The sequence below is a fragment of the Cottoperca gobio genome, chromosome 22 (genome assembly GCF_900634415.1).
Source record: "Cottoperca gobio chromosome 22, fCotGob3.1, whole genome shotgun sequence".
Lineage (NCBI taxonomy): Eukaryota > Metazoa > Chordata > Actinopteri > Perciformes > Bovichtidae > Cottoperca > Cottoperca gobio.
This window is the reverse complement of record NC_041376.1, coordinates 2,252,703-2,268,483: the sequence shown is the minus strand read 5'-3', so window position 1 is coordinate 2,268,483 and position 15,781 is coordinate 2,252,703. Positions and strand designations below refer to the sequence as shown.

Below are 15,781 nucleotides of genomic sequence, written 5' to 3'. Positions count from 1 at the left end.
CAGTGAGCAACTAAAGACATGCTGGACCTGGAAGAACTAAAGACATGCTGGACCTGTAAGAACTAAAGACATGCTGGACCTGGAAGAACTAAAGACATACTGGACCTGGAAGAACTAACGACATGCTGGACCTGGAAGAACTAACGACATGCTGGACCTGAAGAACTAAAGACATGTTGGACCTGGAAGAACTAAAGACATACTGGACCTGGAAGAACTAAAGACATGCTGGACCTGGAAGAACTAAAGACATGCTGGACCTGCAAGAACTAAAGACATGCTGGACCTGGAAGAACTAACGACATGCTGGACCTGGAAGAACTAAAGACATGCTGGACCTGCAAGAACTAAAGACATGCTGGATCTGGAAGAACTAAAGACATGCTGGACCTGCAAGAACTAAAGACATGCTGGACCTGCAAGAACTAAAGACATGCTGGACCTGGAAGAACTAAAGACATGCTGGACCTGGAAGAACTAAAGACATGCTGGACCTGGAAGAACTAACGACATGCTGGACCTGGAAGAACTAACGACATGCTGGACCTGCAAGAACTAAAGACATGCTGGACCTGGAAGAACTAAAGACATGCCGGACCTGGAAGAACTAAAGACATGCCGGACCTGGAAGAACTAAAGACATGCTGGACCTGGAAGAACTAACGACATGCTGGACCTGCAAGAACTAAAGACATACTGGACCTGCAAGAACTAAAGACATGCCGGACCTGGAAGAACTAACGACATGCTGGACCTGGAAGAACTAAAGACATGCTGGACCTGGAAGAACTAAAGACATGCCGGACCTGGAAGGACTAAAGACATGCCGGACCTGGAAGAACTAAAGACATGCCGGACCTGGAAGAACTAAAGACATGCCGGACCTGGAAGAACTAAAGACATGCCGGACCTGGAAGAACTAAAGACATGCCGGACCTGGAAGAACTAAAGACATGCCGGACCTGGAAGAACTAAAGACATGCCGGACCTGGAAGAACTAAAGACATGCCGGACCTGGAAGAACTAAAGACATGCTGGACCTGGAAGAACTAAAGACATGCTGGACCTGGAAGAACTAAAGACATGCCGGACCTGGAAGGACTAAAGACATGCCGGACCTGGAAGAACTAAAGACATGCCGGACCTGGAAGAACTAAAGACATGCCGGACCTGGAAGAACTAAAGACATGCCGGACCTGGAAGAACTAAAGACATGCCGGACCTGGAAGAACTAAAGACATGCTGGACCTGGAAGAACTAAAGACATGCCGGACCTGGAAGAACTAAAGACATGCCGGACCTGGAAGAACTAAAGACATGCTGGACCTGGAAGAACTAAAGACATGCTGGACCTGGAAGAACTAAAGACATGCCGGACCTGGAAGAACTAAAGACATGCTGGACCTGGAAGATGTCGTCAGAGTCAAGATATTGACTGAGGAAGAGGAAATACAATGATGTGGTAAACAACACAAAGAAATCAAACCTGAAAGCACTGCTGTCATGGCTGTTCAGGGAAAGAAGTGCAAACACACTGTGGCAGTCCGGGAAGGAAGGAGAGAGGGAGGGAGGGAGGGAGGGAGGGAGGGAGGGAGGAGGAGGAGGGAGAGATCTGTAACTGAAGCGCAACATGAACCTGCGCTCACTGCATTTCTCTGCAGTCGCACCGTGGGAGTGAACCGCTCCGCCGGATGTACAAACTTTATCCTCTTCTGGTGAAAACGTTTTATGGGTAAGTTTCCATTTTCCCTGGTTTTTAATCTGAAGTAATTGTTGATAAATTGTTGTTTCGTGTGTTTAGAAAAGTAAAAAATCGACACAAATTCCTTCAGAGGCTCAGAGCACAAAGTGTTTGTGGACTGCAGATGATCTTTGGGAAAGTAAAATAATTTAAACATCAAAGATGTTTGTTTTTAAAGACTAAATATCCTCCCAGCCACGACAGGAATGAGGGATTTGAAAGCACTCTGACACATTTGGGGTTTGCAGCTAATAATATACTTTTGTGATTTTAATGTAATATAATAATAACAACATCAAAATACACTGCACACATTATGGGATATAATGAATGTCTTCTGGGCTCAATACCAATTTTTAGGTATTTGTGAGAACGATTTTTGGGATTTTATGACATTTTGAACAATAGATTTGAAGGCGCTCTCCCATATTGGGGATCAGTAGAACACATTTGGATAATACATCAGCACACTGGAGGTGCCAGACCAAACTTTAGCAATGTGGGAGCACTCTCACAAGGTTTGGGGTTCTTTTAAAGCGCTATAACACATTTAAGGGATTTTGGCCTCTTTTTATTTTTGCCATTTTGCCACCAAACAATCCACAAACAATAATTACATTAATGGCTTCGTGTGCCAAATCACAAGAATACAAGTTTTCCCCACTACTAAACTACAACTACACAACATTTGGGGATTTTAATTATATATTTACCAAATTTGCACCAGAACATTTTGGAGCATTACATCAATGTTGGAGCGCTGAAGCAAAATGTGAGATTACACCAACTAACAAGTTTTAGTGGAGTTAAAAAACACATTTAGGAAATATTTGGCGCACAATTGTTCTATCAAATTACAGGTTTTTGGGGTGCATTCCAAATTGTATGCCACATTTAGTTGATTTGGATGTTCTATGTGGGATTTAAAACATAGCACATTTTAGGGGCCGTATAAGGCGGCGTGGGATAATAACAAAAAGATTATTTTATGGTTAAATGCCAAATTTGGGGCATTATAACACATTTTAGAACCCCAGTTTGTTCCACCCTGCTGGTCTCACTGTGTACCGCGTGAACTCTAACCTCCACTTACTCTCATCGTTGACACATCTCCAGTTGAAGCCATGGAGTGCCTCAAAGACTGCTGCAAGAACTTTGTGAAGAAGAAGGGGAAGGAGCAGGAGATGCAGGGTAAACTGGCGTCCTGCACAGCTGCACATCGGACCGCTCTGACGCAGGGTTTTGTTTCTAATGGTGTGATTTCCCCCGCTTTCAAGTGATCGCTCTGAAGATGCCTCCGAACAAGGCGGCGGCGTCCCGATGGGAGCCGGATGAAGGGAAACGGGGCGTCACAGAAGACTACCTCCTGTCCAAGCTGCCCCCTGATGGCAGAGAGGTGCCGTTTGTCCTGCCCACCTTCAAGGCCTCCTACATCCAACCCAGAGGCTCCCGCTACCCCAATCTACAGGCCGGTCCACAGAGTATGTACCTCCTGAAAGATAACACCAGCTTTGTGTGCATTACAAGATGCTTTCATCCCAAAGGTAGAATATGTAACGCTTCCACATTCAGATGTCTAAACGACCACATTTAGTGGCGTCGTCTCGATTTGTGTTTGTAGCCAGAAGCTTCACAAACTGACACTTTCTACATCCTGGTGTTTTAACTCTATGTTTGAAGGATGAAGGATTTTAGTCCTGAACGTCTGGATCTGAAGTTCTCACAGAAACAAGCTGACAAACGTTAGCGGCAGCCGAACAGCGTGCAGGAGGAACTCAGAGGAGAGAAGAACTCCCATGATGCACCGCTGCTGCACCACCACAGCTTTTGTTATTGTTTTGATTGAGAGACCACTAGCAGAACATTATATTGTGCGTAAGGGATTAACACAATGTCGTCATCATCACATAAATTGGACTGTGATGAGCAACATTGTAGAAACCTGTCTCAGATGTTTGTGTTGACTTAAAGGTTGGGTTGGTAAATAGTGGCAAGAGAGTTTCTCCTCTCATCACCAAATCTTTCACAGCCGCTGGCAGATGCGCGTTATTTATAGTTTTATTGATTTTTAAACAGTTTATTGCTGAGGAACAAGATTTGTGGAAGGTTGGTAAAGTTAATGATTTAAACTCGTATGTGGACGTGTTCATAAGGATGGCAGCCTTCGCGCACAGCTCATTATGTAATCACAACGTCCTGATGATGGGAGAGAAATGTTTTCAAATGTGTTGCTATGCATGTTGCCTATATGAATTGACATGTTGATCCCCCCCCGGACCCCCGGTCTGTCTGCAGGTTCGGCCCGGTGCACGTATGCAGAGAGGAAAGCAGAGCTGCAGGGCACCAGTCAGTTCACCTACAGCCCCGAGGCCAGCTTCCATCAGGGTCAGCTGGCCGGGTACATCTCCCCCGGATCCACCCACCGCACCACGCTGAAGAACAAAGACGCCGGTCCCCAAAGTCCAGGTAGCAGGCGCAGCAAAAACTAAATGAAATCTAAAATCAGAACAAAAAAAAAAGAAATATTAATATAGAATCCAAGAAAATCTGAATAAAATACTATTAAAAATATGTGCAAGAAATATTAATATACAATATTAAAAATAAATAGAATCAGAAAGAACAAATGTTTACAAGACATTAATAAAAATACAATATATATATATATATATATATATATATATCTGTTAATGTTAATGTTAATGTAACGCATATAGACAGAAGACTTTAATGAAACATGTAGAATACAATGTAATATGAGTATTTTACAATGTAAAAGACAAGAACGTGAGCAGGAATGAACGTTGTTTGCTTATGTATTTTAATTAAAATTATGTTTTTTAATTAGAGAAAAATATGACACAAATAAATGTTATAGAATATTTATCATGTTGATAAAACGGGCGACATAAGAACAAATTGTGAAATCAGGAATCCAACATTTGTACATTTATGTCTCACAATTTAGCTTATTTTATTTTCATTCTTTAAAGAGTTTACAGGGACGTGAAATTGAATATGTTTGAGATGCATATTCATCATTATATATATTCAGACAGATCTTAGAGACAACTTTAAGTGCAAAAGAAATTGCACGAATCCCTGAATTAATGACTGAGACATCTAATTAAACCATGTTCTGTTTTATTATAAACACATATTATTATTAGTATTATACGTTAGTGTGGTTTGATGTTTTGCCTGCAGGCTGGACTCTGAAGCCGGGCGGCGAGCAGCGACTCAGCAGCTCCATGTTTGATCTGTCCAGCCCTCAGAGTCACATGCAGGTGAGGCTGCTCTCTATCTAATCTGCATTCACACAGCGTTTCTCACACTGTGTCAACCAACACTAAATATAGTTTTATAGTTTCCACTGTCCTCTGCAGCAGAGTGGAACATTGAAAACAAAGTTACGTAAGTTGAAAGAGACGCGAGTCTCCAATAACAATTTGAGATTATCCATTTTTATGAGTTTTAGAATTGAAAAGATAGTTTCGTCTTCAACATCATCATCATCATCATCATCATCATCTTTACTGGAAGCAGAATCATTTCAGCAACGGATAAAATAGTCGGAAATGAAAAATGAGAAAATAAAAACTGTTTCCTTTTTTTAAATTAACATTTTTATTGCTTAAATTGAATCTACAGACAGTTAGCTTAGCTTAGCTTAGCTTAGCTTAGCACAAAGACTGGAAACAGGGGAAATAGGAATACCAGAACCTTCAGTACTAAACGAATGAACAAGAATATAATGTATTAATTACTGAGTTTTTAGAGGCGCTGTTAGGCTTTTGGACGGAGCCATGCTAGCTGTTTCCCCCTGTTCACAGTCTTTATGCTAAGCTAAGCTAATTTGCTGTTAGTGAATGGACAGATCTTCTCCTCTAACTCAAGAAGTAAGCATATTTCCCAAAAATGTCCAACTCTTCCCTTAAAGATAAAAAGATAAGTGAAATAAATAAACATTTGATTTGTTATTTCTATCAGCTGATTTGTGGTAAAGATGTTTTCTAAAGGTTCTGAGGTTTGAGGTCTTTAAGTCTTTAAAATAACAACACAAGTCCAAACACCGAAGAGATCCTCCATTTATTAAAGGAAGTGAATGTTAAGCTTGTGAGTGGATCTGACAGATATTTGAAATGTGATGATAAGGACACAGGAGATTAATTTCAGCTTCAGCACTTATTCCTCAGATTGTCCCTGAATGCATCTCTGTTTGCTGGATATGATTCATCTCTTGATTGTCTTGGATGAAGTGCAGTTTAATCAGTCGTACAGTACGGGAAACAATGCACACGTTGGGGCGTATTTCTTTGTTCATGAAGGATGTGGTGTTGTAAGCCTCAAGTCAAGCCTGTCTTTATACAAGTTGAGCTTACAAATAATCAAACGCCCGAAACCTTAATACACATCAGATCATCTCGCTAAAGTTCTCCTCCTGATCCAGAGCAGCGTGCAGAGGGTGCATCACCGTGGTAATAGATCTAACAGTAAACAAATAAACTCGGGCTTCCAGAATCAAGATGCAAAATAAAAATTGTGGCTGATTTAAGTGATTATTTGGGAGGAAAACAGAAATATCTCAACAACTTTCGGATGGATATGGATAACGTTTGGTGCAGACGTTCGTGTTCCCCAGAGGATGAATCCTCACGACTTTGTCTTGGCCTTTTAAAAAGGCGTGTTTGTGCAGGATGTTGCTCTGGTGACGTTTCTCTCTGATCAGAGGCAGAGTTTTAACTCCACCTTCTCGTATCGCTCAGAACACTACAGACCTAAAACAATGAGAATCACTCCTGTGAAATGATAAAGCTTTGAGTTTACGTGTAAACATCATCCTGCCGGCCTGACTGCGTCTGTTCTGATCCCTGCAGCGCTTTGACTCCGTCTCCAGCGTCCTCAGCAGCACGTCATCGAGGATCGGCTCCATTGAAAGCAGCCTCGGTAACTTAAATTCAGATTTCTCTCCGTCCACAAACACTTTGCCTTTCAAACTTTCTATTGACTCTGATTATAATCACTCTGCGTTGTGCAGCGATGAAAGGGCAGACACAGTAATCACCTGCAAATGTTTCCACTCAGGTCCACCATTGAGCTTCAGAGATAAGCCTTCCTACATAAAGATTGCATTCCTCGAAGAGAAGCAGCTCTGTTATAATAAGACAGCGTGTGTATGATAATAAATGTCTTTTTTCTTTTCATTGCAAGCTACAAAGCGTCAGTCCTGCACTGCCGCGACACATGTCCACCTTCTAATAAAACAATAACGCTGCAGAATCACGTGCTATGTGAAGCTTTATCTACTACACTATAACATTATACCCTTCCTGCTGTGCTGCCGCTGTTACAGACTCCATCACGCTGTCTGGGGATGAGCGTGAGCTGGGGAAGGTGTGCGTCAGACTGAGCTACCAGGAGGCTCTGGAGCAGGTGTGGATCACCGTGGTTCAGGTAAGGTGACCCGCTGTGAGGCGAGGGCAGCATGAGAGCAACAAAAACCTCCATTGTGCTTTTCTGCAGACATTTCTCAATGGACCCTGTGTGTCCCGAACACCGCTCTCTGTTCCTCCTCTCAATGCTCTATTAACTCCGGCTCGGACGCTCAGGAGGAAAAGGTTGTTTTGAAGACACAGAAGTGATTGATGCTGAAACACAGTGTATCTGTGCATTCACAGGAAGCAACACCTTCAGTGTGTGTCTTACAGTTTAAAGTGAGACGCTGCAGGTGACGACGTTTCTTTCAGACTAGTGGAAGGAAACTTCCACATCTAAGTGTTTATTATATTATATTACTATTTGTTTCTGTAGATTTCTCCGTCTTATTGCCATATTTACACATCGCATGTCAGAACACTTGTAATATAATGATGTGATGTGAGTCATGAAGTGGGGAAGCTTCATGATATCTGTTAGTTACATGTTTGGCTCTGTTCACCTGTAGTGTCTTAAAGCGGAGGCGTGCATGAAACATGTGGCACCATTTCTCCACCAAGAGTTGGGTTAGGGTTAGCGTTCATTTTGTCCCAAGGTCAAATCAGTTCGGCACTTCTTGAACTTTCCGTTGGAACATTTGTATTTAGTGCACCGAGGTCATAAACACCCTGATTGTGTGACATTAAATCAAACATGGAGTCTTCTCTGGAACATAAAAGAAGCAGGCTCTGTTTAGATAAAGGTTTTAAAGAGTGATTCAAACGTTAAAGCATCGTATACTTGCACACAAGTTTGAAACATCAGATGTTTTGGTTTATATTTATGTCCTTTTTGCTAAGCAGAGCAGTTTGTCCCAAACCTGTTAGCTTAAGACTGGAGTCTATAAATAGATTTGACCTGCCTCGACTAAAACGTCCTTTTTCCCGTTCTCGTTATCAGTGTTCAGACCTCAGCGCTCCGGATGGAGTGGAACAACAAAAGATTGGATTCAAAGGGATCATCACCATCCCCAAACCCATACAGTTCAAGAGCTCGATCAAGGAGTACCGACAGGTGAGGTCTACCTGTCTGAACTCTAACAAGCACTTGTATAATCCAAGTTTCCTCATTTCCTTTCTCAGAGTGCTATGAAGTCAGCTTGTTATTGCACCAGATTTGTACACTGTATTCTCCGTCTGCTCTTCAGGATGTGTCCTTCATGGAGACCTTCGTGTTTGCGCTGCGTCTCCAGCAGTTGCGCTGTAGTGCGTTGGTGCTGCGGCTGCAGACGCACAACCCCAAGAAACGTACGGTGGCGGAGTGCGTCCTCTCCCTGCGGCAGCTCGGCCCTCAGGAGGTCGAGCACTGGCTGGACCTGAACCTGAAGTCCAAATCCTCTGTGAGTGTTCACACGCTATGAGGCAGGCCTGTGGCACTGAAGTCTGCTCTGGTCTTAAGTTACCGGTTGTTCAAACAGTAACACAGTCTGAGAACATTTACAAGATTACCAGGAAGTAAAGAATTATTACCTCAAACCAAAAGCAAAATATCATCAACCTTTGACCGGTTCACCTGCCGGTCAGGTTAACCTTCCCATGAGTTCATCTTACTAGGAGACATATAATGCTCGTTGTCAGGGTCATACTTGTGTTTGGGGTTTCTAATAAAACCCGTTAACACGCTTTAATGTTCAAAACACATTATGTTTCTCAAACTGTTTGTCTAAACGCTCCGTTTTAGCTCCTGTCTCTTTAAGGCCCCATTCGGAAAAAACCCCAATCTGCTCTGATAGTTCAGTGTTTGCATTCTGTGTAGTCCAGCTGTGACACCATGAAGCTCGTTAAAATACACAGTTTCTGAAGACGGGCTTTGATACGTTCACAGTATTTATATTGCACCTATAGCTTTATAAAATCTCACTTTTTTACAATATGGGACCTTTAAGAAACTCCGAATCAGATGTTTATTGGTGATATTTGAGCTAAATGCTAATGTTAGCATGCTAACATATTAATGTTCTGTGCACCACATTCACCATTTCAGTTGCTAATTAGCAGAAATCACAAAGTACAGAGAAGGCTGATGGGAGTCTCAAGTCAAAGGGTTAGTAAAGGGATGTCCGTACCAAATGTCTTGACAATAGTCCGAAAGTCAACCCTAACGGTGGCTCTGGTGGAAAAGTCAGCTGCTGTCCAGCTGTTGTGTCCAAGAGGAAAAACTTGCAGTGTGGGAATATCCCAGACTTGTATAACTTATTCTCCAACATTTCCTCTGTTGGCTGCCGTCTTTTATCACTCCTTTGTATTTGCACAGTAAATAAGAACAGTGTGTGTGCCTCTTAAAGCTGTCCCCATGAGTCACTGCAGCCCAGTGGCATGTACCGTAACAGTAACGTCGACGCAGACTAAACCTCATCACAGGAAGAAGAGAAAGGGGATTGATTATGGAGGGAAAGTGGGAAGCGAAGAAACCAGAGTGCGGATTCTGGAAATGTAAGACATGGAAAGTAGGTCAAACCATTTCAACAGAGTGGTTTTGTTGATAAATGGATGCATTTCTGGCCAACGACAGTAAAATGTGAACTGTTTCTGCACTTACTGATCAGACAGTGAATCATCATTAGGGTCCATTTGATTCAGTGAGTGATTTTACCCATCTGGTGAACACAAAAGGCCCAAATTGTCCAAATTATTGTCAGTCAGTAGAAGCTCTTAACGGTCAACACAGCTGAACTTGTGGAGGTTTTGAAAAAGAAAAACATCAGCAGCATTTTGAAGAGAAGCAGAGCAGCTGGCAGTCGAGATGAGGCTCTGTGAGGCTGCACTGTCAGTGCTTTGAGCTAGATGCTAACACCAGTATGCTAACATGCTCAAGATGACAAAGCTAGCAAGCTGATGATTAGCAGGTATAATGTTTAAAGATCCACTCCAATCAAATAAATGTGTTTGTCTTATGTTTATGTCCCTAAAATGTCTGTCCTTGAATTTACATTTTCCTAAAAACTGAGATTTAAACCCTGCGCAAAAATCCCACCGGTGAAGCTAGCGCAAGCAGCCGAGAGAAAGAGTAGATGTGCTTTTTAAAACTTGTTATGTGGGAAACCCATGTTGTAACACAATATTAATCATAGCAGAGTATGTATGACATGTAGCAAGTGTCTGGAGGTTAACTTATTTATTACTTATATTTACCATTTTAGTTTAGTGGTTTTTAGCGTTTAGCATTTAGCATTTAGCATTTAGCTCTGATGCTGATGGAATGCCATTAGTGTGTCAGGTATTAGTTCACCTGATGGCGCTAGAGGAAAGGTTAGAGGATCATAAAAGATATTACATTTAATCCTCTCTAATCTCTACCAAACTTCATGCCGACCTTGTTTTTTTAGATAATTCACTGAAAGGCACAAATGTCAAACTTCTGTTGGATAGTCAGTAGGAGTCGTCCTCTAAATCCCCGATGCTGCTCCACATATGTCTAAAAACAATATCCGAAGGGTGAACGCATGATGTTTCATGATTACGTTATTAAAAGTGAAATCCACCAGAAGAATTAGATTTTCAAGAATGGAACAATTTCTAGTGTAAGACATGATCAGCCTGTTAGAGTCGCCTGTAATCTGAGACTCTGTCAGAGGAACACATTCATCCGCTTTGTTCTGGTGTTTAGAAAAACACACTGACTGATTTGTACGTTCGTCTGGCGTTTTATTCTTTTTGGCCAATAGTTAAAGGTCAAACTGTTGTAGCTTTAAAGTCCCGAACTCCTCCAGCGGAGATCCCACCGACGCCAAACGGCTCCTGAAACTAAGACAGAAGGTCAAACTCTGGACGCCTGCAGCTGCAACAGACTTGATAATTCAAGATATTTATTGTCATATGCACAGATAACAGACAGTTATACCGTACAATGACAAACTTACTTTACTAATCCTCCAACAGCAAACATTTAAAATGAGAACTACAAGTAAGAGCTATACACAATATACAATATAAAAATAAAGAGGTAAAAGGTTCACAGTGCAGAGTTAGTGATGTGAAATACACTTTAAATGCCTAATTATTAAGAAATAATATTCTTTCAGGTGTGCCTCTCTGAGCTGCATCTCACCACCTGCTTTCAGCCCGTCAACGGACGCATCCAGCTCCAAGTCCTCGCCGCCCAAAACCTCCCAGCGTCCTCCTCCCCGCTCACCCAAGGTACTGTGGGTGTCACAGGAAAGGTTCTTGAATCTGATGTGAACCGGTTGTAACTGCAGTCCAGTGGCTCATGTGAGTGACCTTATTGTTTCCACCTCTGAAGGGTTCTTTGTCAAAGTGGAGATGCACCAGTTGGGGCGGGTGGTGATGAAGAAGAAGACTCGCTTCCTGAAGGCGTTGGGGGGGCAGTGTAAGTGGAAGGAGACTTTTCACTTCCTGCTCGCGGCGTTAGATCACGCCTGCTCGCTGTCAGTCAAACTCTACAGCCGGAGCTCGGTGAGGAGGAAACAGTGTCTCGGACAGGTGAGAAGTAATGCTCAGACTGTGTGAAGTAGGTCACCCCCCCCCCCCCCCCCCGACCAGGGCCCCTGGAACCTGCTGGAGAAACACAAAAGGTTTCTAGTTCTCGGGGGAATTTCCTGTCGTCGAAAAAGACAAGATTAAGATAATCCATAAAAAGGTCAATGGGGAAACTTTTCAGTGCGACACAAAGTGCAAAAGTAAAACAAAATATATATAAAATATATTGTGAATGAGTTGTGTGGAGGATTGTGTTCTGGTAGATCTGAAGACGGTTGGAGATTAAACACTAATTGAGGGATTATGTCATTACTCGTGTGTCTGGCAGGTTCAGCTGGGCTTCAAAAGTCCGGTCCCAGACGCAGTGGAGCAGTGGAAGGACACCATGGCTCACCCGGAGAAAGTGGTGTCTGCGTGGCACAGGCTGAGCGCTGCCTGAACCTCCTCCTTCACTACGGACGTGCTGCAGAGTCGACCGGGCGGACTGTAAACTGCTGAGCGTGCTCTGAACGCCCGCTTGTAAATAGGGGTTTCGAACAAAGTGTAATTGCTGGAGAAGTTTCTTTCTTGGTGGTTTTTGTGTAGAAATGTTTTCTTTAAAAGTGTCGAGCGTTTGCTTATTAACTGAAACTCAACTTCTTAGCATTCAGCTGTACATAATGCTGTGTTCTGTAACAGGTGTTTACAGGTGTTTCAGCTGGTTAGAACGTTTACAAGCAGAGAAGGTCACTATAAAGCAAAGTCAGAGCGTAAGACCGTCTTACAGGATGAGGCTGATGCTGGTTTATACTTTTCTTATTGTCAACAAACCTATAAAAAGATCCAAACGAACACAACGCTCTGGGTCCGACTTCCCCACCTGTCTCTGGTACGTTTAATGAAATCTTAAGTAAAGAGTATAGTTTACATTGTGTTCATTTGCACGTCATCATTTCAAGTGTTAATTGTAAAAAGAAATGTTATTTGGTTCCAACTGAAGACATAAAACCTGAGTCCTGAATCCAGAGTTTAATTGTTCCCATAAAGGCTCTGTAATGTCCTGCAGTGTTCAGCAAACATATCGTAAACACTGACATATCAGGACGTATTTAAGAACGTATTTAAGAACCTGTTAGCAGCTGTGAACGTCCAACATTCGCTCTCTTTTTGCTCTGTTTTTGGTCTCTACCACCTTCTGTCGTCTCTTTAGCTGCTAAATGCTCCACGCAGGTTTCTAGCTGTGTGCTGATGCTGAGGAGGTTCTGTTCAGAGGCTTTTAGAGCTGCTTCACCGAGAACAGCTGCCTGCTGCGGCTGGAAACACCACGAGAGTGAACCAGAACAGGACAAAAAGGTTCAACTCAACATGAGGTTGAGGGGAGCCGAAGAGTCCGGTTATAGTTCTCTGTTGGTTCATCAGCATCTTTTGAAAAGTCGAATTTCATCAAGTGGAGCGAATTAACTGGGCTGCAGCGTAGTTTCCCTAGAGGTTGGTGCTATAAAACACGCTTTGCGCACGCCTGCAGTCCTCCAACACAGAAGAAGAAGCAGATGTTGATGCCGTGAGCTCTTCAGGAATTAGTTTCAGTTCTTCATGTCGGTAAATATTGATCCCGTGCATGCAACTGCCAATGCAATGATTGTAATGCTCGCACGGGCCGGTCATGTGAGTTTAACGTTCGCTACGTCAGAACTTATTCTGCAAAGGTGTGTCCGTATCCCATTTAGTGCATCAACTCTCGACAAAGGCAAAACAACACCTGAAGTGAGGAAGCAAAATGAAGGAAGTTTTATGGAATTCAGCTGTTTCTGTGCAGCTTTTGTGAAGCTCTACTTCAGTTTGTGTGCAGAGACATATGTGAATATCCGTTATAGTCGCTTTACAATGGAGTAAATAGCAGCATTGGAATATGTGGGGACTATTATTGCGGATTAATACACATTTGCTCTGTTCGCGAGTGTTTATGGCAGCAGCACGCTGTGAACACGGCAGTCTGTGGCTCACTGGGGTTTTTATTGACAATAAGATAAATATAGAACTTATCTTTTAGTGAGCTCAAAGTTGTTATTTTTAACTATGTAGGACGTCATGCGACACAGTAGCATCAAACCGTAGCTGTACGCTTTTGATAAAAGCACTTTAATGTTTTGTATTTCATGTATTGATGGAAGGTTTAGAGATTAAAAGTTAGTGTGTGTTCACTGCATGAGTCTTTCTGTGATATCTTGTTTGTGGCACGTGGAATGAAAACAGGCCAGATGTGTGTCACAGTCTGCAGATCTGTAAAATAGGTCAACAACCATAAACTGAACTCTTTATTGAAGAGGTTCAATAAGTTGAGAAATGTCAAAGCAAACATCGAGAGAATCTGTCAGGATGCATCCTGCTTCTCAATTACAGCCTTTTATTATAACGGCAATCTAACGTGTGTGTGTGTGTGTGTGTGTGTGTGTGTGTGTGTGTGTGTGTGTGTGTGTGTGTGTGTGTGTGTGTGTGGTGGGTGCGTGCGTGCGTGCGTGCGTGAGTGAGTGAGTGAGTGAAAGCCTCCGGGGGGGACTCATAAAGCAGGAGGTTGTGCTCTGTGTAACCAGCTGTACACGCAAACACACACCCAGTGAACAATAAGTCTGTTGACCAAGAAAAGAGAGTCCGCCGAGTGTTTGTGTTTAAAGTGTGTGACCAGGGAAACCGGGCGTCCCACGTGAGCCGGCTTGCGTCAGAGCCCTTCATATCCTGGCGTGCCAAAACACCGTCATCTCATTTTTACATAATTAATGTTTGATTTATGGTTAATGTTACACAGACGGGCTTTCCAGACACACCTTAACCTGTGACTTGACTTAAAGCTCAGAGGAGCTTGTTTGACTTTGACTCAGGGAAGGAGCTCGAGTCTCACAAACAGGATTCGGGTTGTTTGTTCCTCTGTGCTGAACAGATTCTTCACTTGACAGCCTTCTGGCCGGTTGCCACGCTGAGTCTGCTGCACATTCCAGGCTTCTCGTAACGGCATGCTGGCATGTGCAGGTTCCTTCACCTGGGAGACACAATGGAGAGTTTACAGTCGTCCTGCAGCTGAGAGGATTCATGCGCCCTCTGGTTCTCGTCCAAAATAAAGGGTCATGTGATATTTGACCCGCTAAGATTATTAAAACTCACTGACAACCTGATACAAGATGTATTTTCTTCCTTCAGGACAGTAATCCTGCAGAATGTCCAGCTGAAGAAGTGTTTTTGAGATGAAAGATTGTGTGATTGTGTTATTCATTGTTTTTCTACGTCCTCATCTTTAGTGCGTTCTCCTACAAACGTCCAGCAACACTCGACAATGTACGCTCGTCACATGCAGTCTTTCAAAGAAACTACTTGGCTAGGTTTTGAGATTTGTGTTGGAGTTTCTGATACTGCCACCAGGGGGCGCCAACGTCAGAACATTTCAAATTCTGCACATCGCAGCTTTAAAATCAAAAAGAATTCAACGTAAAGTGTCTCTAATTAATATGTTTAGAATAACATTGCCTCAAACTTCTTTGTGTATTTTAAAAACCAACAATGTGTTTTAGCGTCTTTCAGCTCATTGTTTCCTTCACTGTCACTCTCACAGTGTCGTTTTTAAAGCGTTGAGGAGCTATATTTCCCTCAGGAGTTGGTGGAGACCCAAACAGAGCTGAAAGACAGTAAATATTGGACGTACATTCACCAGATAGACAAAATTAAGAATTGTAATATTGCTCAGGTTCTGCTCGAAGTGTAAATATGCAGCTGTATGCTAACATGTTTCCTTGAAGGTGTGTCCCCGCTGCCCCCTGGAGGCCAAATCAATCGGTTATTGGTGGTTTAAGTAAAATACTTTGTTGAGTTGAGGGTAAACGTTAAGACACCAAAGCACCCAAAAATGACTTTTTATTTCCAGCGACTGAAAGAATGAATGAAGGAGTTAAATGTACTGAAAGTAGCTGCTCACTCGTGTTCTTTGAAGAGACGGAGAGAGGAGAAGGTCCCGCGGGGCCACATGTGGCTGCAGCAGCAGGAGTCTCCGTAACAATAAGCACATGAACCAGCGCCGTGCACTTTGTCCTCCTGCCGGGTGCAGAGGAGCTCGTTCGACCTCCAGCTGCCGCTTTTTCATCAAAAAGAGATTAAAAAATTGAAA

General features: G+C 42.8%; 1 protein-coding gene across 1 annotated transcript; it reads left to right on the top strand.

Moving 5' to 3' along the window:
- Nucleotides 1-1,668: 1,668 nt before the first annotated feature.
- On the top strand, nt 1,669-13,837 carry tc2n (tandem C2 domains, nuclear). The gene is made up of 12 exons (XM_029461401.1): nt 1,669-1,732; nt 2,858-2,932; nt 3,019-3,222; nt 4,037-4,207; nt 4,949-5,028; nt 6,619-6,688; nt 7,095-7,195; nt 8,117-8,230; nt 8,364-8,555; nt 11,238-11,352; nt 11,456-11,655; nt 11,981-13,837. The coding sequence occupies exons 1-12, from the start codon at nt 1,729-1,731 to the stop codon at nt 12,089-12,091; spliced, it is 1,437 nt and encodes a 478-aa protein (XP_029317261.1). The 5' UTR covers nt 1,669-1,728; the 3' UTR covers nt 12,092-13,837.
- Nucleotides 13,838-15,781: the final 1,944 nt, after the last annotated feature.